At 49.0% G+C, this 23,145-nt stretch overlaps 1 protein-coding gene across 1 annotated transcript in view; it reads right to left on the bottom strand.

The window, feature by feature from the left end:
- TG (thyroglobulin) overlaps positions 1-23,145 on the bottom strand; it is a 266,107-nt gene that overhangs the window by 230,550 nt on the left and 12,412 nt on the right. The window contains exons 6-10 of the mRNA XM_034668642.1: positions 18,872-18,978; positions 18,040-18,183; positions 17,655-17,840; positions 5,402-6,496; positions 4,382-4,969 (exon numbers count right to left, since the gene is read on the bottom strand). Of these exons, the coding sequence (XP_034524533.1) occupies positions 4,382-4,969; positions 5,402-6,496; positions 17,655-17,840; positions 18,040-18,183; positions 18,872-18,978 (2,120 nt within the window). The remainder of the gene's footprint in view (positions 1-4,381; positions 4,970-5,401; positions 6,497-17,654; positions 17,841-18,039; positions 18,184-18,871; positions 18,979-23,145) is intronic.

Raw genomic sequence — 23,145 nt, 5'->3', positions numbered from 1 at the left:
GGTGTGTTACAGATGAGAAACTGAGGCGTGGAGAAGCCATACAACTTAAAGTCATGTAGGCTCCATCCTAGCTAGCAAGTGGTTGACTCAGAGTTCTAGTCTACTCAGTATGACTCTAGAACCAGAGATCTTGACCAGCTGCCTCCAATGGAAGGATAGACAGATATGAATGCATGGATGGATAGATGGATGGTTGGATGGATGGATGGATGGATGGACGGATGGATGGATGGATGGATGGGAGAGTAGATAAACGGATAGATGAATGGATGGGTGGATGGATGAGTGGATAAATGGGTGGATGGATGGATACCAAAAGTTGAAGGGAAGCACTGTAGGTTAGTAGAGAATTACTCTTGCAAAGAGAAAAGAGCATGGCCCTCAGAGCAGGGATTCAAACATCAGTGTCATCACTTATTAGCTGTGTAATTTTGGATAATGTGCTTAACGCTCCTGAGCTTCAATTTGGTGATCTGTGAAGTGGGGATGACTGGGACATCTTTTCATAATTATTCTATGAGGTGTTGCAGCTGAAGAACATGGCACAGTGTCTGGCACATCTTGTCTTCGAAATTGTCACTATGAACAAAAGTCACATTTTGTGACTTATTTACTCACGGCCAATCACTTTGTGAATTCAACAGTGAATGTGTTCAGCGGGTTCTTTTGACAGCACGGATCCGGAGAAACCCTCGACTTCGGAATCTGAAGACATTATTGCTTTCTGTGGATGTTCTTGATCAAATAATCTATTCTATCAATCCCAGGAGTCAGGAATCCCTGAAGCGAAAACTGCCATCTAGAAATCTACGCTTGCTATCCATTTCTTCCAGAAAAGAATAAAAATGCTGTAACTGGACACGTAAGATGTTTTTGACACATAAGACCTTTTAAAATCTGGCCCAGATTTACCTTTACCCTCTTCTTCCACCACTCCCTCCCAAATGCCCTCCCTTCCTACCACACTGAGCTCTTCCCCACCCCCTTCCCAACAAAGCAGACCCTTTTTCGGCTGCCCTGACCTGGCACATACCATTTCCTCTATCAGGAAGGGCCTGCTACCCATTTTTGGCTGGGCAAACATCCTTCACAATCCAGAAGCTGATGCAGTGCAAACCTTTACCTTATTCCTCAACCAATGAGTTGAGCCCAGTCCCTGGACTTATCCTCCATTGGTTTTCTGTGCTCATACTTCTAGCATTTCTGTTTATTATTTACATGATGACATGTCAGTTTCCCCCACTGGTCTCTGAGCTTCTGAGAGCAGACACCACACCTTTCTTAGGACTCTCTTCCCATCATACAGCACTGTGTATACAGTAGTTGTCCATAATTGCATATTAAATAAAGAAAGCAAAATTTCAAACAGGCTGAAGATTATGATATGGACTGGAGCTGACCTCATGCCGCCAGAGGCAGGAGTCATCCGCCCCGCTTACAGGCAGGAAGGTCAGTCTATTACTTACTGTCATTTGCATGAATACAGCCATTTAGGAAGGACTTTCTATGCACCAGACCTGGCACTTTACATCGATTACCTTTCACAAGGCTCACAACAACCTTTGAGGGAGTTGTTCATCCTAACCCAGACCTTACTGACTAAACCAAGGTTGTGACTCTGGCCACAGAGGAATAGGTGGTAGAAACGGGGCTGAAGACCCTAGTAGAACCAGCACTGTGTCCCCTAGGCCAGCCCTTCTCGAGCTTTCTGGAGCATCAGAGCCTCCTGAGCCGCCTGGAGCGATGCAGGTGTTGATTCAGCAGGTGGGGTCCAAGCTTCTAAATTTCTAACAACTTCCCAAAATGACAGTGACGCCGCTGAACGACACCTGTAGGGTCAAGGCTCCGAACCCCTGGCCATCAAACCCTCTGGATCCTATGCCCCAGCAACAAAAGAGTTTGAACGTGTGCCCCCAGAACATGCGTATTTCTTTATCTGTAAAGCAAATACACATTTGACTATAATAATAGAGTAGGTCCAGTTCCCTCAGCTGGTGCAGCTGTTAAAAATAGGTCACTGCACAACTAATGAATCATCGAACTTTACATCAAAAACCAGGGATGNTAGGTCCAGTTCCCTCAGCTGGTGCAGCTGTTAAAAATAGGTCACTGCACAACTAATGAATCATCGAACTTTGCATAAAAAACCAGGGATGTGGGGCACCTGGGTGGCACAGTCGTTAAGCGTCTGCCTTCAGCTCAGGGCGTGATCCCGGCGTTCTGGGATCGAGCCCCACATCAGGCTCCTCTGCTGGGAGCCTGCTTCTTCCTCTCCCACACCCCTTGCTTGTGTTCCCTCTCTCGCTGGCTGTCTCTATCAAATAAATAAATAAATAAAAATCTTTAAAAAAAAAAAAACAGAGATGTACTGTACGGTGACTAACATAATAAAATTAAAAATAAATAAATAAATAAATAAATAAAGTCTAAAAAAAAAAAAAGAAGGTCACTGCAAAACTAAAAGCAGAACCTTAGAAGGAAAAGATAAAACGCTACCTACAGGCAGAAGCTCTAATGCTTGCTCCCCAGTGGATTATCTTGTACACCCCGGTGATCTCCTCTCCACGGGGCCTTGGTATTCACGGGAAAGGCCCGCAGACTCTAAGCCCGGTTCAGATGCTTTGCCCGGCACTCAGGCCAAGGTGGGCAAACCTAGCTACTAAAGTTGTGAAGTGCTTTTGGTCTCAGCAACTCGGGCCTCAAAAATCAGATCCAAAGAGGACCAAATTCACTATTAAAGCATCTGAAATTATGGTAAGGTACTCGTGTGGGAAACCTGACTGTTGGCATAGAGAATCTCAAAAAAAAAAAAAAACTGAAGGAGACTTTTTATAGAACAGGCACGCTGGCATCGATGCGTTCACTTGAGGGGTCAGCCTGTTGCTGGGACTCGGCTCTTCAATGGAGAACCCTAGTTGGGGGTCTCCAGGCATTCAATATGTTCTCACCGCATGTTCCTATGTCCCAGCATTCTAAAAACCCACTTGCTGCTGAAGCCTAAAGTTGGGGGTGCCTGAGGGGCTCAGCTGGTTAAGCGTCTGCCTTCAGCCAGGTCATGATCCCGGAGTCCTGGGATCGAGTCCCGCGTCGGGCTCCCTGCTCAGTGGGGAGTCTGCTTCTCCCTCTGCCCTTCACCCTGCTTGTGCTCTATCTCAAATAAATAAATAAAATCTTTAAAAACAAATTAAGCCTAAACTTCGGCTAATGTCCAAATTGTCTGATTGATGTTAACAGGATCCGGAAAGATGTGGACAATGTTGAACATTGCAAAGACTGGATTGAGAGATTTCTTTGGCCTTGGAGAGCTGAAATAGCACCTGTAATCTCAGCTACTGCTGGTTAGAGAGCTTCTCATTGGATAGTAAGTGTTGACTCCATCTCGTTGTCCTTTCAAGCTTCTGGCAGGGCCACTTGGTAATAAGACATTTTAATTGAAGACAGAGTCAGCCTCATTCCGCTTATGCCTCTGAGACCACAGCTTTCCTATAAGTCCAGCTGCCACAGAGCTGAACTTATGGACCTCTTCAGCTGCTCTCCAATCAGTCGTGCAATTAAACTTCTCGAATAAATTAAAGACACTTTGAAGGCAGGAGCCCTGCCTGAGGCCCAGAGCGCCTAGCCCATCCTGTGAGTACAATCCCAAAGTGTGTTGGTGAGTCAGATGCTGCCCGTGATTGGTGCGAGATTACAGAGGGGCAAGAGCCAGGTGACACCCACCTGACAGACTTTGTCGGTCCCAAGAGCATGCTTTGCACACAGACGACATCCGGCTCAAATGTGAGGCCTTGATTTAAATAATCAATCATACGAACATTTAAAAATGAACTATGCTAACTTTGCCTCTACCCACTGCTGGGGTGTAGGGAAACCACTTCCTTTCTAGGAGCCTTGGTGCCGTGATCTGAATGTTTGTCCCCCCCCAGAATGTGGGCATTGGAGCCCTACCCCCTAAGGTGATGGTACCTGGAGGTGGGACCTTTGGGAGGTGACGGATTAGAAGAGGCCACGGAGGGCGGGGTCCTCTCGATGGGATTAGTGTCTTTATAAAACCATGAAAGGACCAGAGCTCTTTCTCTCTGCTGTGTGAATACATAGCGAGAAGGTGGTCTTCCGCAAGCCAGAAGATGGCTCTCACTGGGAACAGAATCTGCCAACGCCTTGATCTTGGACTTGCACCCTCCAGAGCTATGAGAAACATCTCCTGGTGAAGCCACCCAGTCTGTGGTATCTGTTACAGCAGCCAGAGCTGGCTAATGCATCCAGGGCCCCAGCCACGGCCATACCTGAACTCCATGCCAGCTCTGACATTCAACACCTCCCCCGCCACTAGACACCCTATTGGTACAAACACAGATTCAGCTTTCCACATGGCTTAACTCACATGCTGGGACCTTGCTCGGCTCTGTCCGGGTGCCTTCCAGTTCTTGACCAGCTTCATCCACGCACCAGCAGCTCCGAAGGTCCAAGTGCGCCAGAGGAGCGCTGAAGTCTGAGTAGGGCCCTGGGTACCGGCTGAGCTGGCCATTCAGGATCTGCCAGAAGAGGTAGGGTTCCAGAAGGATGTTCCCACCAGGCTGGGTCATGTTGCCTTCCATCACCGCCAGTGGGATGTCTTGGAAAGAAGGGTATCTTGCCAGCCCTGGGAAGATGCCCTGTTGGCCAGCCTCATACAGACTTTGAATAAAGAGTCGGAAGCTTCCGGAAGCTGCTTCTCGATAGCTCATGATCTTCTCTAGCAGCTCAGCAGGGGTCAGCTCCTGGCCACTGTTGTTCTGGGCCCCCCATCGCTCGTACCACTCAAAGGCCTGCTCGGGGGGCCCGTCGCACTGCACGGGCCTCCACTGCCCGCTGGTGCTGCACTGCGGAACGTAGCTGCTGGAGAAGGAGGGCAGCATGCTGGAACCAGAGCCCAGCGCTCGCGCGACCCCAAGGAAGGCTTGCTCGGCCTGTAACTGACAGGGGGTGGGGCCTGCGAGGAACAAGGAGCAGGTATGTCAGGTGAAAAAGTTCCATGAGCCCAAGAAAGACCAAGATGAAAACCCCTGACTGTCCAAACCCTATCTAAAACCTTACACAGCCACAGAAATCCCATCAACCATGAATCTGGAAATAGCATCTAGACAGAGAGCATCCCCATCACCCCATGGGCACCATTTCGACTGGCTATTGTCAGTACTATGGGAAGCTTTGAGCTCTTGAAGGCCAGACGAGTCTCCCTATTCACTCACCAGAATGATTAACAGTATCAACCCTTTTCTGGACCATTTTTACATGAACTGGCAAATTCTGCCATTCTAGCAGCTGGGACGTAAGCTACAACTGAATCCATTTTTTCTGTAATGCACTGTGTCAGGGCCCAAAGAGAATCTGGATCCATGGTTTGGCTACTCCAGAGACTTACATGGCTTGGGCTCTCCGGGCACGCTTCGAGTTCCAGGAATAGCCTGACCCTCGGCGTCCACGCAGTAGCACTCTGAGTTGAAGCACTGGACGGGAAGGAAATGCCCCTCGCTGCTACAAGAAGGGACAAATAGGCTGGCCCCAGCGGGCAGGCTGCCCGAGAGGATTTGCATGAGAGCCCTTTGCTTCTCACACTCTGTGGGGCACCGGGGCCGTGCACCCCTAACCCTGGAGCCAGCAAGTTCTTTGCCCCGGGAATCCACACACCAGCACTCCCCGGCAAAGCACTGGACATCCTCGTAGCTTCCTTCTGCCGAGCACCGTGGGACGAAAAGGCTGCCAGGCGTCTGCTCACAGCCCTGGGAGCTGAGCACAATTTCCATCACGTCACCCAGATCCCTCGCTATGTCTTCTGGCACCGAAAGAGCCTGCTGCAGGAAGAGAAGGAATTCTGGAAGCTCCAGGAGAGAGGAAAGGAATGTCAGGGCATTTTGGTTCTCTTGCAAGTTGATCTCAAAGCCAAAGCTGCCCACAATCATCCTATTCGTAGCAGCTCCCTTCTTAGAGGCTTCAGGGGGTTCTGTGGCAGGACCCGCATCGAATCCCAAGGAGAGGGGCTTGGATAGATTGGTCCCTCCATTCTGGAAGCCTGGGAGACCAAACTGCTGGAAAAATTGACTGAAGTTAAATGTGCCTTTTGTGCCAAGGGCTCCAGACAAGTTGAACTGGCCAACATTCACCAAAAATTTCCCTCCAAAGAGGTTTTGCTGGAGGCGCTTTGGGTCGGTGGTAAACTGAAGGGCAAGACGAGCCAGCTCTCGGGAAGGAAAAATCGCTCCAATGGCTTCTCTGAGGAGAGTTTCTGAGGCAGAAAACTGTTGGTCCTGCCCTTCTACCATTGGGTGGAGAATCCCAGAGTCCACAAAGAGCTCCTTGATCAGGGGTGGGCAGGATGTGGCAAATCTGGCTACTCTCGGAGACACCTGTCTTCCCTCAGGAGCCAAGAACAACCTGTGCTGGCTGAAGTAGCCTGAGGGCCCGAAGTGTAGTCTAGACAGGGCCTGCCTCCTCTCTGAGGCACAGAATTGGTCTTCAGCTGCACAAGACAGAACAAATGGGAGAAATGGTGTTAACGTCAACAAGTAATCCTGAGACAACCTCAGAGATCCTTCTGGTAGTAAGATGTCCAAAATTTCAGTGAAGAACATTGACATTTTTGTCTCTGCCTTCTCTCTCTTCTTATCTCTTTATTTTTCTCTCCGCCCCCCACCCCCAGCAGGATCTGTGGTGGCCATTTGGGAGAGGGAGTGTTCCAGTTGACCTGACTCTCTCTCCTACCTTTCACTGGAAGGTGACCCCCTTCTAAGGCAAGGCTCATGGGCACCGACCCCCTTTCTGAAAACCTGATCACACACAGGCACCCAAAGTCCTCCCTGTCTCCTCAGCCCAGGATTCCTATCCACCCAGAACTTCAGCACATGACGTCATTTGCAAGTAAGTTCTTTGCAGATGTAATTAGTCGAAATGAGGTCACACTGGATTCGGGTGAGCCCTAAATCCAATGATGGAGGTCCTCCTAAGGCCATGTGAAGACCCAGACACACAGGGAAAAGGGTCATGTGAAGATGGGGGCAGAATGCAGCTACAAGCCCAAGAAGGCCAAGGATTGCTCCAGCCGCCGGAAGCTGCACAGGCCAAGGATGGACTCCTCACTAAAGCCGTCAGAGGGAGCTCAGCCCTGCTAACATCTCGACTGCAGATTCCTGTCCTCTGGACTGGGAGGAAATAAATTTCTGTTGTTTTAAGCCACCCAGTTTGTGGTAATCTGTTACGGCAGCCCTAGGAAACTAGTACACCAACAAATGCCTATTTGTTTTTAATGAATTGTTTGGGTTTTTTTCCCCCCAGCATTCTCTTGTTGGAATTTTTAATGGACTTTAATGTTTCGTTATATGCTCTTCGTGTGGCTGCCTAATCCTTCCTCATGGGTAGGCTTGTCTAGGCTAACTAGTTTATAGTCTCTTGGAGCAAGAGAACCACACTTTAAATGCTATTAGTATTTCCTATAATAAAAAAAAATATTTTCCTATGTTGTAATATATAATATATTACAGGATATAGGGTATTTCCTATAATATAATACAATAATGTCCATGCAGCAAACAAACTTAGCACATTTTTCTAAGCTTCCTGACCTTTCCCTGAAGTTATTAATTAAACAGTGATCAGCTCAGTCAACTCCAGGCATGATCAGGTCATTCTATCCTAATATTCTAGGTTGACTGCAATCACTTTAAGCAAAAAGACTTCATATTCCAATTCCAAGCGTCTCCATCACACAGGTGGAAGCAAGTAAGCTCCATGTTCCTCCATCAAACCGTAAATCTGAGAGGTCCTTTTCAGCTACCCACCCACCCACTCCCAATTTTTTAAAAATAATTCTTTCCCTTCGGTTCACATGGATGCCAAAAAGGAAGTCAGCCAATTTCCCTCTGTAACCAGGCAACAGAGAAAGAACTGGAACATGTGGTCAGAGAGAGAAAACAGACTGGCAACATCCGAACCCCTAACACATCCCTCAACCAGGCCATGGCTGCCTTGAATGGAAGGTATTACAGGAAGGTAGGGAAGAAATAAATTTCACTGCTTTGCTTATTCTCTTTCCAAATTAAGGGCATATCCCTTCCATTCATTTGTTATGTAGTGTTACCAAGGCAAAAACAGTCAGACATTGATTCCATGTGGCATTTGTTTGCATGGAAATAGGACGGATACCCCAGAGAGGAGAAAGTAAAAATATATGATCGCTGCATTTGATAGCATTCTGGTTTTAATTTGGAAACCACAGTTCTCCATTTCCACCTGGAAAGTGGAGGGCACAAAATTCCCTCGGTTTTAAGAGAATGACAGTGTGATCATAAATGCCTTCGAGGCAGAGCTTCAAAATGCTCTCCTGCGTTCTCACGCTTGGCAGATAGAATACCGTCAAACACTGTGCACAACGCTCAGAATGTGAAGTTGGAGACATCAATGACATCACAGGAATTGTTGAATGAACATGAGCACTGATCTCTTTCAAGGCTGTAAAAAGACTTGCCTGCCTCCTTTTTTCACTGTTTGCAATCTTGCGGAATCCGTCCAGCTCCTGGATTCCTCCCTCGCCATCACCCCTAACTTCCTTTGGGATCTTACAGGTAAGATGCAATAGAATCTTACTGGAGTGTCCTGCGACACTTCTCATGTCCATACCCCTCTCCCCAGACTGCCACTTCTTTCGTGTTGGTCCCTGTGCTGGGTTGATTATGTCTTCTCAAAATTCACATCCTTCTTGGACCCTCAGAATGTGACCTTATTTAGAAACAGGGTCATTGTCAATGCAGGTAGTTAAGATGAGGTCATACTAGGGTCGAGTGGGCTCTTAACTTTATATTACCGGTGTCCTTACGAGAAGAGAAGAAGAGACACAGAGGCAGACACAGAGGGAAGGCAGCCAGCGGATGACAAAGCAGGGTTGGAGGCCACGTTGCCACAAACCGAGGAATGCCAGAGACTGTCGGCAACTATCACAAGCCAGGAAAAAGGCGAGGAAGAGTCTCCCTGGAAGCCTTCAGAGGGAGCATGGAGCTGACACTTTGACTTTGGACTTCTGGGCTGCAGAACTGTGAGAGAATACATTTCTGTTGTTCTAAGTCCCTGAATTTGTGGACATTTGTTGCAGTGACCCAGGAAAGTAATATAGTCCCCTCCTCGTCCTTCAGGACCTTGCAATGACCTTCACACTGGCTTCATGGCCTGCAGTCGAATCCTGCTAACCTCTCCTCGAAGGAGGATGCTTGGGTGGTCTTTCTTACACACAAAACCCATCACAGAACTCTCCAGGTTCAAACCCCTCAACGTGTTCACCTGACCTCCAGAAAGAAGTGCCCCAGCCTTTGCTTTGGTAGGAAAAACCGCTCTGTCTCAGCCTGACCATCCCCCCAGGCTTAAAGTGCAGAGCCCCACCCTGCTCAGATGCCAACAATTTGTTTCTATGGCCTTCGTCCAGATTCAGTGACCAGTAGCATGTCAACACCTATTATTTATGTCCTTACAATTTGACTGTCCCGCTCTACAGACAGAGAACACCTCTCCTTATTTTCCTCCTTCAGGAACCATCTTTATTGGAGAAGACTCTAATCAAGCCTGACCTCTTCCATGACGCCTTCCTGAACGTCTCCTCTTCACACACTTTGCAAGATAGAAATGACCCTACCCTGCTGGGCGCTGCTCTAGTTACTGGACCCACTTCTCTCGTGGCACAAGTAAACATAATTCTCTTGTGTTTCTTCACCTAGGAGGCCCCCAGTATTCTCTGAGCTCGCTGAGGAAGCAGCTATGTCTNCCCCTTGCTTGTGTTCCCTCTCTCGCTGGCTGTCTCTATCAAATAAATAAATAAATAAAAATCTTTAAAAAAAAAAAAACAGAGATGTACTGTACGGTGACTAACATAATAAAATTAAAAATAAATAAATAAATAAATAAATAAAGTCTAAAAAAAAAAAAAGAAGGTCACTGCAAAACTAAAAGCAGAACCTTAGAAGGAAAAGATAAAACGCTACCTACAGGCAGAAGCTCTAATGCTTGCTCCCCAGTGGATTATCTTGTACACCCCGGTGATCTCCTCTCCACGGGGCCTTGGTATTCACGGGAAAGGCCCGCAGACTCTAAGCCCGGTTCAGATGCTTTGCCCGGCACTCAGGCCAAGGTGGGCAAACCTAGCTACTAAAGTTGTGAAGTGCTTTTGGTCTCAGCAACTCGGGCCTCAAAAATCAGATCCAAAGAGGACCAAATTCACTATTAAAGCATCTGAAATTATGGTAAGGTACTCGTGTGGGAAACCTGACTGTTGGCATAGAGAATCTCAAAAAAAAAAAAAAACTGAAGGAGACTTTTTATAGAACAGGCACGCTGGCATCGATGCGTTCACTTGAGGGGTCAGCCTGTTGCTGGGACTCGGCTCTTCAATGGAGAACCCTAGTTGGGGGTCTCCAGGCATTCAATATGTTCTCACCGCATGTTCCTATGTCCCAGCATTCTAAAAACCCACTTGCTGCTGAAGCCTAAAGTTGGGGGTGCCTGAGGGGCTCAGCTGGTTAAGCGTCTGCCTTCAGCCAGGTCATGATCCCGGAGTCCTGGGATCGAGTCCCGCGTCGGGCTCCCTGCTCAGTGGGGAGTCTGCTTCTCCCTCTGCCCTTCACCCTGCTTGTGCTCTATCTCAAATAAATAAATAAAATCTTTAAAAACAAATTAAGCCTAAACTTCGGCTAATGTCCAAATTGTCTGATTGATGTTAACAGGATCCGGAAAGATGTGGACAATGTTGAACATTGCAAAGACTGGATTGAGAGATTTCTTTGGCCTTGGAGAGCTGAAATAGCACCTGTAATCTCAGCTACTGCTGGTTAGAGAGCTTCTCATTGGATAGTAAGTGTTGACTCCATCTCGTTGTCCTTTCAAGCTTCTGGCAGGGCCACTTGGTAATAAGACATTTTAATTGAAGACAGAGTCAGCCTCATTCCGCTTATGCCTCTGAGACCACAGCTTTCCTCTAAGTCCAGCTGCCACAGAGCTGAACTTATGGACCTCTTCAGCTGCTCTCCAATCAGTCGTGCAATTAAACTTCTCGAATAAATTAAAGACACTTTGAAGGCAGGAGCCCTGCCTGAGGCCCAGAGCGCCTAGCCCATCCTGTGAGTACAATCCCAAAGTGTGTTGGTGAGTCAGATGCTGCCCGTGATTGGTGCGAGATTACAGAGGGGCAAGAGCCAGGTGACACCCACCTGACAGACTTTGTCGGTCCCAAGAGCATGCTTTGCACACAGACGACATCCGGCTCAAATGTGAGGCCTTGATTTAAATAATCAATCATACGAACATTTAAAAATGAACTATGCTAACTTTGCCTCTACCCACTGCTGGGGTGTAGGGAAACCACTTCCTTTCTAGGAGCCTTGGTGCCGTGATCTGAATGTTTGTCCCCCCCCAGAATGTGGGCATTGGAGCCCTACCCCCTAAGGTGATGGTACCTGGAGGTGGGACCTTTGGGAGGTGACGGATTAGAAGAGGCCACGGAGGGCGGGGTCCTCTCGATGGGATTAGTGTCTTTATAAACATGAAAGGACCAGAGCTCTTTCTCTCTGCTGTGTGAATACATAGCGAGAAGGTGGTCTTCCGCAAGCCAGAAGATGGCTCTCACTGGGAACAGAATCTGCCAACGCCTTGATCTTGGACTTGCACCCTCCAGAGCTATGAGAAACATCTCCTGGTGAAGCCACCCAGTCTGTGGTATCTGTTACAGCAGCCAGAGCTGGCTAATGCATCCAGGGCCCCAGCCACGGCCATACCTGAACTCCATGCCAGCTCTGACATTCAACACCTCCCCCGCCACTAGACACCCTATTGGTACAAACACAGATTCAGCTTTCCACATGGCTTTACTCACATGCTGGGACCTTGCTCGGCTCTGTCCGGGTGCCTTCCAGTTCTTGACCAGCTTCATCCACGCACCAGCAGCTCCGAAGGTCCAAGTGCGCCAGAGGAGCGCTGAAGTCTGAGTAGGGCCCTGGGTACCGGCTGAGCTGGCCATTCAGGATCTGCCAGAAGAGGTAGGGTTCCAGAAGGATGTTCCCACCAGGCTGGGTCATGTTGCCTTCCATCACCGCCAGTGGGATGTCTTGGAAAGAAGGGTATCTTGCCAGCCCTGGGAAGATGCCCTGTTGGCCAGCCTCATACAGACTTTGAATAAAGAGTCGGAAGCTTCCGGAAGCTGCTTCTCGATAGCTCATGATCTTCTCTAGCAGCTCAGCAGGGGTCAGCTCCTGGCCACTGTTGTTCTGGGCCCCCCATCGCTCGTACCACTCAAAGGCCTGCTCGGGGGGCCCGTCGCACTGCACGGGCCTCCACTGCCCGCTGGTGCTGCACTGCGGAACGTAGCTGCTGGAGAAGGAGGGCAGCATGCTGGAACCAGAGCCCAGCGCTCGCGCGACCCCAAGGAAGGCTTGCTCGGCCTGTAACTGACAGGGGGTAGGGCCTGCGAGGAACAAGGAGCAGGTATGTCAGGTGAAAAAGTTCCATGAGCCCAGGAAAGACCAAGATGAAAACCCCTGACTGTCCAAACCCTATCTAAAACCTTACACAGCCACAGAAATCCCATCAACCATGAATCTGGAAATAGCATCTAGACAGAGAGCATCCCCATCACCCCATGGGCACCATTTCGACTGGCTATTGTCAGTACTATGGGAAGCTTTGAGCTCTTGAAGGCCAGACGAGTCTCCCTATTCACTCACCAGAATGATTAACAGTATCAACCCTTTTCTGGACCATTTTTACATGAACTGGCAAATTCTGCCATTCTAGCAGCTGGGACGTAAGCTACAACTGAATCCATTTTTTCTGTAATGCACTGTGTCAGGGCCCAAAGAGAATCTGGATCCATGGTTTGGCTACTCCAGAGACTTACATGGCTTGGGCTCTCCGGGCACGCTTCGAGTTCCAGGAATAGCCTGACCCTCGGCGTCCACGCAGTAGCACTCTGAGTTGAAGCACTGGACGGGAAGGAAATGCCCCTCGCTGCTACAAGAAGGGACAAATAGGCTGGCCCCAGCGGGCAGGCTGCCCGAGAGGATTTGCATGAGAGCCCTTTGCTTCTCACACTCTGTGGGGCACCGGGGCCGTGCACCCCTAACCCTGGAGCCAGCAAGTTCTTTGCCCCGGGAATCCACACACCAGCACTCCCCGGCAAAGCACTGGACATCCTCGTAGCTTCCTTCTGCCGAGCACCGTGGGACGAAAAGGCTGCCAGGCGTCTGCTCACAGCCCTGGGAGCTGAGCACAATTTCCATCATGTCACCCAGATCCCTCGCTATGTCTTCTGGCACCGAAAGAGCCTGCTGCAGGAAGAGAAGGAATTCTGGAAGCTCCAGGAGAGAGGAAAGGAATGTCAGGGCATTTTGGTTCTCTTGCAAGTTGATCTCAAAGCCAAAGCTGCCCACAATCATCCTATTCGTAGCAGCTCCCTTCTTAGAGGCTTCAGGGGGTTCTGTGGCAGGACCCGCATCGAATCCCAAGGAGAGGGGCTTGGATAGATTGGTCCCTCCATTCTGGAAGCCTGGGAGACCAAACTGCTGGAAAAATTGACTGAAGTTAAATGTGCCTTTTGTGCCAAGGGCTCCAGACAAGTTGAACTGGCCAACATTCACCAAAAATTTCCCTCCAAAGAGGTTTTGCTGGAGGCGCTTTGGGTCGGTGGTAAACTGAAGGGCAAGACGAGCCAGCTCTCGGGAAGGAAAAATCGCTCCAATGGCTTCTCTGAGGAGAGTTTCTGAGGCAGAAAACTGTTGGTCCTGCCCTTCTACCATTGGGTGGAGAATCCCAGAGTCCACAAAGAGCTCCTTGATCAGGGGTGGGCAGGATGTGGCAAATCTGGCTACTCTCGGAGACACCTGTCTTCCCTCAGGAGCCAAGAACAACCTGTGCTGGCTGAAGTAGCCTGAGGGCCCGAAGTGTAGTCTAGACAGGGCCTGCCTCCTCTCTGAGGCACAGAATTGGTCTTCAGCTGCACAAGACAGAACAAATGGGAGAAATGGTGTTAACGTCAACAAGTAATCCTGAGACAACCTCAGAGATCCTTCTGGTAGTAAGATGTCCAAAATTTCAGTGAAGAACATTGACATTTTTGTCTCTGCCTTCTCTCTCTTCTTATCTCTTTATTTTTCTCTCCGCCCCCCACCCCCAGCAGGATCTGTGGTGGCCATTTGGGAGAGGGAGTGTTCCAGTTGACCTGACTCTCTCTCCTACCTTTCACTGGAAGGTGACCCCCTTCTAAGGCAAGGCTCATGGGCACCGACCCCCTTTCTGAAAACCTGATCACACACAGGCACCCAAAGTCCTCCCTGTCTCCTCAGCCCAGGATTCCTATCCACCCAGAACTTCAGCACATGACGTCATTTGCAAGTAAGTTCTTTGCAGATGTAATTAGTCGAAATGAGGTCACACTGGATTCGGGTGAGCCCTAAATCCAATGATGGAGGTCCTCCTAAGGCCATGTGAAGACCCAGACACACAGGGAAAAGGGTCATGTGAAGATGGGGGCAGAATGCAGCTACAAGCCCAAGAAGGCCAAGGATTGCTCCAGCCGCCGGAAGCTGCACAGGCCAAGGATGGACTCCTCACTAAAGCCGTCAGAGGGAGCTCAGCCCTGCTAACATCTCGACTGCAGATTCCTGGCCTCTGGACTGGGAGGAAATAAATTTCTGTTGTTTTAAGCCACCCAGTTTGTGGTAATCTGTTACGGCAGCCCTAGGAAACTAGTACACCAACAAATGCCTATTTGTTTTTAATGAATTGTTTGGGTTTTTTTCCCCCCAGCATTCTCTTGTTGGAATTTTTAATGGACTTTAATGTTTCGTTATATGCTCTTCGTGTGGCTGCCTAATCCTTCCTCATGGGTAGGCTTGTCTAGGCTAACTAGTTTATAGTCTCTTGGAGCAAGAGAACCACACTTTAAATGCTATTAGTATTTCCTATAATAAAAAAAAATATTTTCCTATGTTGTAATATATAATATATTACAGGATATAGGGTATTTCCTATAATATAATACAATAATGTCCATGCAGCAAACAAACTTAGCACATTTTTCTAAGCTTCCTGACCTTTCCCTGAAGTTATTAATTAAACAGTGATCAGCTCAGTCAACTCCAGGCATGATCAGGTCATTCTATCCTAATATTCTAGGTTGACTGCAATCACTTTAAGCAAAAAGACTTCATATTCCAATTCCAAGCGTCTCCATCACACAGGTGGAAGCAAGTAAGCTCCATGTTCCTCCATCAAACCGTAAATCTGAGAGGTCCTTTTCAGCTACCCACCCACCCACTCCCAATTTTTTAAAAATAATTCTTTCCCTTCGGTTCACATGGATGCCAAAAAGGAAGTCAGCCAATTTCCCTCTGTAACCAGGCAACAGAGAAAGAACTGGAACATGTGGTCAGAGAGAGAAAACAGACTGGCAACATCCGAACCCCTAACACATCCCTCAACCAGGCCATGGCTGCCTTGAATGGAAGGTATTACAGGAAGGTAGGGAAGAAATAAATTTCACTGCTTTTGCTTATTCTCTTTCCAAATTAAGGGCATATCCCTTCCATTCATTTGTTATGTAGTGTTACCAAGGCAAAAACAGTCAGACATTGATTCCATGTGGCATTTGTTTGCATGGAAATAGGACGGATACCCCAGAGAGGAGAAAGTAAAAATATATGATCGCTGCATTTGATAGCATTCTGGTTTTAATTTGGAAACCACAGTTCTCCATTTCCACCTGGAAAGTGGAGGGCACAAAATTCCCTCGGTTTTAAGAGAATGACAGTGTGATCATAAATGCCTTCGAGGCAGAGCTTCAAAATGCTCTCCTGCGTTCTCACGCTTGGCAGATAGAATACCGTCAAACACTGTGCACAACGCTCAGAATGTGAAGTTGGAGACATCAATGACATCACAGGAATTGTTGAATGAACATGAGCACTGATCTCTTTCAAGGCTGTAAAAAGACTTGCCTGCCTCCTTTTTTCACTGTTTGCAATCTTGCGGAATCCGTCCAGCTCCTGGATTCCTCCCTCGCCATCACCCCTAACTTCCTTTGGGATCTTACAGGTAAGATGCAATAGAATCTTACTGGAGTGTCCTGCGACACTTCTCATGTCCATACCCCTCTCCCCAGACTGCCACTTCTTTCGTGTTGGTCCCTGTGCTGGGTTGATTATGTCTTCTCAAAATTCACATCCTTCTTGGACCCTCAGAATGTGACCTTATTTAGAAACAGGGTCATTGTCAATGCAGGTAGTTAAGACGAGGTCATACTAGGGTCGAGTGGGCTCTTAACTTTATATTACCGGTGTCCTTACGAGAAGAGAAGAAGAGACACAGAGGCAGACACAGAGGGAAGGCAGCCAGCGGATGACAAAGCAGGGTTGGAGGCCACGTTGCCACAAACCGAGGAATGCCAGAGACTGTCGGCAACTATCACAAGCCAGGAAAAAGGCGAGGAAGAGTCTCCCTGGAAGCCTTCAGAGGGAGCATGGAGCTGACACTTTGACTTTGGACTTCTGGGCTGCAGAACTGTGAGAGAATACATTTCTGTTGTTCTAAGTCCCTGAATTTGTGGACATTTGTTGCAGTGACCCAGGAAAGTAATATAGTCCCCTCCTCGTCCTTCAGGACCTTGCAATGACCTTCACACTGGCTTCATGGCCTGCAGTCGAATCCTGCTAACCTCTCCTTGAAGGAGGATGCTTGGGTGGTCNACCTTGCAATGACCTTCACACTGGCTTCATGGCCTGCAGTCGAATCCTGCTAACCTCTCCTCGAAGGAGGATGCTTGGGTGGTCTTTCTTACACACAAAACCCATCACAGAACTCTCCAGGTTCAAACCCCTCAACGTGTTCACCTGACCTCCAGGATGAAGTGCCCCAGCCTTTGCTTTGGTAGGAAAAACCGCTCTGTCTCAGCCTGATCATCCCCCCAGGCTTAAAGTGCAGAGCCCCACCCTGCTCAGATGCCAACAATTTGTTTCTATGGCCTTCGTCCAGATTCAGTGACCAGTAGCATGTCAACACCTATTATTTATGTCCTTACAATTTGACTGTCCCGCTCTACAGACAGAGAACACCTCTCCTTATTTTCCTCCTTCAGGAACCATCTTTATTGGAGAAGACTCTAATCAAGCCTGACCTCTTCCATGACGCCTTCCTGAACATCTCCTCTTCACACACTTTGCAAGATAGAAATGACCCTACCCTGCTGGGCGCTGCTCTAGTTACTGGACCCACTTCTCTCGTGGCACAAGTAAACATAATTCTCTTGTGTTTCTTCACCTAGGAGGCCCCCAGTATTCTCTGAGCTCACTGAGGAAGCANGGACCCACTTCTCTCGTGGCACAAGTAAACATAATTCTCTTGTGTTTCTTCACCTAGGAGGCCCCCAGTATTCTCTGAGCTCGCTGAGGAAGCAGCTATGTCTAACATAGAAGGAGGAAGATGTTGGAAGTTAATGACGATAAATGGGTTTTCCATCACGTTGGGCTCGAAGGGCCTCGGGGATGCACTCAGGAGGCCGTAGAACGAACGGGTTGTGGAGCACTTGGTCTGGACAAGCAGGCAAAGTCACATGACCGGACGAGAACAAAAGAGAAGGCCCTAGAGAGGCAACCCACCACAGGACGGTCGTTCGCCTTGCCGCCGCGTTCCATGGATCTCCTTCCCTTGGGCGTCCGCACACCAGCACGGCCCTCCCCGCTGGCACTGCACCGCCTGGTAGCCCCCGTTGCGGCGGCAGCTCGGAATGTAGGGGTGACCAAAGCTGCTCGCTGTGAACCGCTCCACTTCACATTTTGTGGGGCCTAGGGGAGAGGCGGGAGGGAAAGGGGAGGACAGTGTGGAAGCAAGGCTCCTGGGTGGACAGCATCTTTTTGCTTTGACAGCATCGTAAACCCTCACATCTGCTTTGGGGGGACAGCCATGGTGGCTGCGGTGACGCTAAAACCCAAGTGGTCTCCTCCAAGCAGAGACACGCACATGTGTCGTCGACTCGGTACTTACATCGGAATCGGCCAGAGACGACGAGCTGAACGGCTAGGAACCGTCTCTGCAATATCCGCAACAGGGTGCTTTCGGCGAACGTGGAAGCGAGGTCCAGGCCGGCAAAGATGGTGTCGTAAATTTCGTCAAGTAACAGCTCCAAACCTGAGCGAGGACAGAAGCGTGTCAAGGGTCAGGTGCATTTGGAAGGGAAGTCCTGACCTGGCCAATCAAACAGACATTAGGGGGCTGGCGCCTAGCCGGGCATCACTATACATCAGGTCTGATCAAGATTTTAATGGTTTCGGGGGCGCCTGGGTGGCTCAGTCAGTGAAGTGTCTGACTCTTGATTTTGGCTCAGGTCATGACTTCAGGGTCGTGACATCGAGCCCCACGTTGGGCTCTGTGCTCAGCAGGGAGTCTGCTGCAGATTCTCTCTACCTCCCCCACCCTCTCAATGGATAAAATCTTTAAAAAAAAAAAAAAGATTTTAATGGTTTCCAAAGTCAGGGCTGCCGTGTGCGGTTGTGCAGGTTGTTCACAGCACAAAGGAGCACTGCTCACGAAAGCAGATTAAAACACATCCTGTGTTCAACTCTCCAGGCTCAGAGCTGCATCTGCCCCAGAGCGGGACGCCTCTTTCCAGTGTGCACAAAGGCTCCATATGTACCAGCAGCTGTGTGCAAAGCACCATAGCTGAACGTTTGCAAACTGTGGTCTCTTCAATACCCCAGGCAGCCTAGCAAAGGAGCAGGCAGACACTGCTCTTTCTGCTTGGCAGGCAATGATACTTAGGCTTTCGGGTTTGGGGAATGCCTCTCTCTCCCCCTTCACTTGTCTGAGGTGCACTTACCTGTCTCAGCCAACTCCCGCCCTTGACTGTCCGCACAGTGACAATACCCAGACACCTCGGGGAACTTGCTCCGGAAGGCACTGAAGGTCACGAAGGCATCTGGAAACCTAAGACACAATGAGATTTATGGTCACTGTTTTCTAAAGCACGAGGCTTCACAAGCTCTTCTTGCAGAAATAAGTAAATGTGGCCTCATCCCATCTGGGGAGAAGGGATGTCTGCTTTTTTTTTTCTTCTTTTTTTTTAATCTCATGCCATGTGCTCCATGTTTCTTGCAGTAAATGCATTTCTTTCCTAAGCTGGTTTTACCTGGCCAGAGCCGGGCTGGACGAGGGACAGTGAAACTGTGCTCAGCTGTCACCTACTAATTAGTCGTCTCCCTCCCTCGTGGCACTTCACCAGTTCCTACCCAAGTGTGTGCCTCATAGGATCAGGTGGAAAACAGGTGACGAACCTCAAATTACTGGAGTATAACTTTACTAGACTATAACTCCAGGGACTGAAGGCCAAGTCTGCTTGACAAACATATGGTTCATTGTAGATGATCTCATGTGGGGAGATCAAAGGACTGCAGAGCCCTTGACAACTTTTCCAGAACTTGAAAAGAAGCCAGATTCCACCATAGGAAATTCTTAAGGACATTTCGCAGTTCCATAGTTGAAAACACACGAAATCAACGTGACACCACTAAAAGGGCTACACATCCCGTCCCACAAGGGCAGAGAAAGGGTGCCCAAGCCATGTCCGACCTGGCAACTCCTTCGGGAGCTAATGGGCTGGGTTCCGGATCCTGGAAGTAAGATGAAGCTAGGTGATGTGACACTGTACTGAAGAGTTCTCCCCGTGCGCAAGGATTTAGCAACCAGAGAGGAATTTTTCATCTTTAGGCAACATCGAGAGATTTGTTTTTATGCCCTAGAGGGTAGTGCGTGAGAGCCAAGCATAATGTGTCTCTACCTATGTCTGGAAAGATATCCCCAAACAGGTCAGCAGAAGCAGCAGCTGTCTGCACAAAGAGACCCACCGCTCCATCATCTACCCAGCAAAACATTGAAAACAACCTTAGTGTCCAACGATAGGAAAATTAAGAAGTAAATGATAGTAAATTTCCTACATGGATGCATGCACAACATTACATAACAAGGGTAGACTACAACACGGCCTGTATAGACCCTGCAATTAGCACAGTGTAAACGATCCACCATCAGAAGGCCACAGATAACACAGGAGCTGCTCAGAGCCTGAACGGGGGGTGCNCTGCAATTAGCACAGTGTAAACGATCCACCATCAGAAGGCCACAGATAACACAGGAGCTGCTCAGAGCCTGAGCGGGGGTGTAACACGTATTAGCTAATTTGCATGGGAATGAATATGCAACACAAAGCCTACAAAAGCACTACACGATTATGGATTTTTTCCATATTGTTGGTCTTTTATTGTGTACCTGTGAACTAAATCAAAGGAGTGCAACAGTAAGTGAGTTATGCCTAACAGAAACTAAAAAATCACTTTGCCCAGTTGCCATGGATTGGAGAGTATATAATAAAAATTAATGAATTGAAACCTCGGCTAATTCAATTCTAAGCATAATACTGGTGTAATAATCACTTGCATTAATTGAGCACTACCCTGTAAAAGACAACGTGCCAAATGTTTGATACACGTTGACCTGTTTAACCCACTTACCACTCCTAAAAGGCAGGTGGTATGTTCTCGTACCCATTTTAGAGGTGAAGAAGGTAAGGTATGTCGGCCATCAATCTTGAAACAGCAGTGGAAGATAGAGTTCAAACCCAGGTCTTACCCACCACGTGCTGCCTACGTCTGCCAGTGGTATTATTCCGTGTATGTTGGCTGCCCCAGGTTCCTGTCCCACCTTCTGAAAGGCACGTGACTCTGTTTTGTTCGGAGACTCTCCTCTGCTTTTTCCCAGGTATCTAACAAATGTGGAAGACACATGCGCCAAAGAACGCATGGATGGGGCACCCGGCTGACCCCAGGCCCTGAAACCCATTCGAGCACAACGCACAGAAAGTTTCAATCACTCTAGACCCATGTGCTGCTGATTCGACCCAAAGGCCCACTTCAGGGTCATGTCCCAGGACCAGGGCAAGCAGCAGGACGTTGGAATCATCTTCCTCCCACCACGTCAGGGTCAGAGTCCTCCTCTCTGGGTTTACGGTCTTAATAGCTACCCAGTACCTGGGCCTCCATGTGCTTTTTGCGTGCACCTCACTCCCGATATCCCTCCTTCTTGCATACGGGAGATCGCGGTGGCTTCAGCTAGAAGGGGGTCCTCCCGACTCCCCAGGAAGACGACCTGAAGGCAGCTACTGCCNCCCAGTTGCCATGGATTGGAGAGTATATAATAAAAATTCATGAATTGAAACCTCGGCTAATTCAATTCTAAGCATAATACTGGTGTAATAATCACTTGCATTAATTGAGCACTACCCTGTAAAAGACAACGTGCCAAATGTTTGATACACGTTGACCTGTTTAACCCACTTACCACTCCTAAAAGGCAGGTGGTATGTTCTCGTACCCATTTTAGAGGTGAAGAAGGTAAGGTATGTCGGCCATCAATCTTGAAACAGCAGTGGAAGATAGAGTTCAAACCCAGGTCTTACCCACCACGTGCTGCCTACGTCTGCCAGTGGTATTATTCCGTGTATGTTGGCTGCCCCAGGTTCCTGTCCCACCTTCTGAAAGGCACGTGACTCTGTTTTGTTCGGAGACTCTCCTCTGCTTTTTCCCAGGTATCTAACAGATGTGGAAGACACGTGCGCCAAAGAACGCATGGATGGGGCACCCGGCTGACCCCAGGCCCTGAAACCCATTCGAGCACGACGCACAGAAAGTTTCAATCACTCTAGACCCATGTGCTGCTGATTCGACCCAAAGGCCCACTTCAGGGTCATGTCCCAGGACCAGGGCAAGCAGCAGGACGTTGGAATCATCTTCCTCCCACCACGTCAGGGTCAGAGTCCTCCTCTCTGGGTTTACGGTCTTAATAGCTACCCAGTACCTGGGCCTCCATGTGCTTTTTGCGTGCACCTCACTCCCGATATCCCTCCTTCTTGCATACGGGAGATCGCGGTGGCTTCAGCTAGAAGGGGGTCCTCCCGACTCCCCAGGAAGACGACCTGAAGGCAGCTACTGCCACCTGGACTCTCGAGGGCTGTCCTCTGCTGGCCTCGGGGGCAGACCCCCTGCGCTGACAGTGCTGTGTGCATGGAAAGGAGCTCGGGTCTGGAGCCAGACATGTCAGAGCTCCGACCCTGGCCTAGCCACATGGGGTCCTTGCTGATCGTTACTACTCCAGAAAATAACAGAGGACATGCTCTGAACAATCAGACACTGCACCAAGCACCCCCTAATCTCACTGAATCCTCACAAAAACCCTTCAAAAGCTGCATTTCACATGAGAACCCTGGGATTCAGAGTGGTGAGGTGACTGGGTCTCAGCTGGCCCAGCCCAGACCCAGGGCCAGGCATTCTGAGTCCATCGCACCTGGTCTCTCTTCAGCAGCTGGTGGGATGGGGGCTGCCTCGGAGACAGAGTCTGTTCCTCAGAGTACCCCGCCATCAATAAGAAGTTCAAACTCTGAACTTCCTCGATTGCCTTTGTTTTCCAAGTCAGATTTGATACAATCTGGTTTTGGTAGCTGATTTCTGGAATGGTGTTGTCACTCTGAATTCTAGAATCTTCCTCCAGCATAGCCATGGGCACTGGGATGGCTTAGTCACTGCTTTTCTACCGTCATCAGTGCTTTCCTGTCAGCCAGGGTGGGAGGGCCTCTGCCATGCTTCCAACCTCCTGCTTATTAGATCCCCACCCTTCTCTGCCCCCCAACAAAAGCCCAACTACTGACACTGAACCTCAGGTCCAGAGGAAAGAGGGGGAAGGCTCCATCCTAATACTTGGGCCAGCCAGGTTTGGAACCTGGTGCACAGCCAAAGAATGCTCCTGGAGGAAGTGAGTCTGGAGTGGGATTCTGAAACCAAGAACAAGGATTTGGCAAGGAGAGAATGGAGAACGTGTCTAGAAGGATCATCAGCACGTCTCCAAGTTCAAAAGCAGGGGTAGAGGACAACAGTGTGGGCAGAAGAAACTGAGAGGCTGGTCATCACTGGGGGAAGCACAGGTCTGGTGGAGAATGTCGGGACGCAAGCATCTCTACCATGAACACACTGTTCCTGAAAGCTCCGTGCCCACTCTCCTTCTAGACAAGGGTCTTAGGAAACAGACTGTCTTGCTAGCAGCCGGGCA

Source organism: Ailuropoda melanoleuca, chromosome 9 (assembly GCF_002007445.2).
Source record: "Ailuropoda melanoleuca isolate Jingjing chromosome 9, ASM200744v2, whole genome shotgun sequence".
Taxonomy (NCBI): domain Eukaryota; kingdom Metazoa; phylum Chordata; class Mammalia; order Carnivora; family Ursidae; genus Ailuropoda; species Ailuropoda melanoleuca.
The sequence above is the reverse complement of the archived record's forward strand: the minus strand, read 5'-3'. Positions and strand labels throughout refer to the sequence as shown.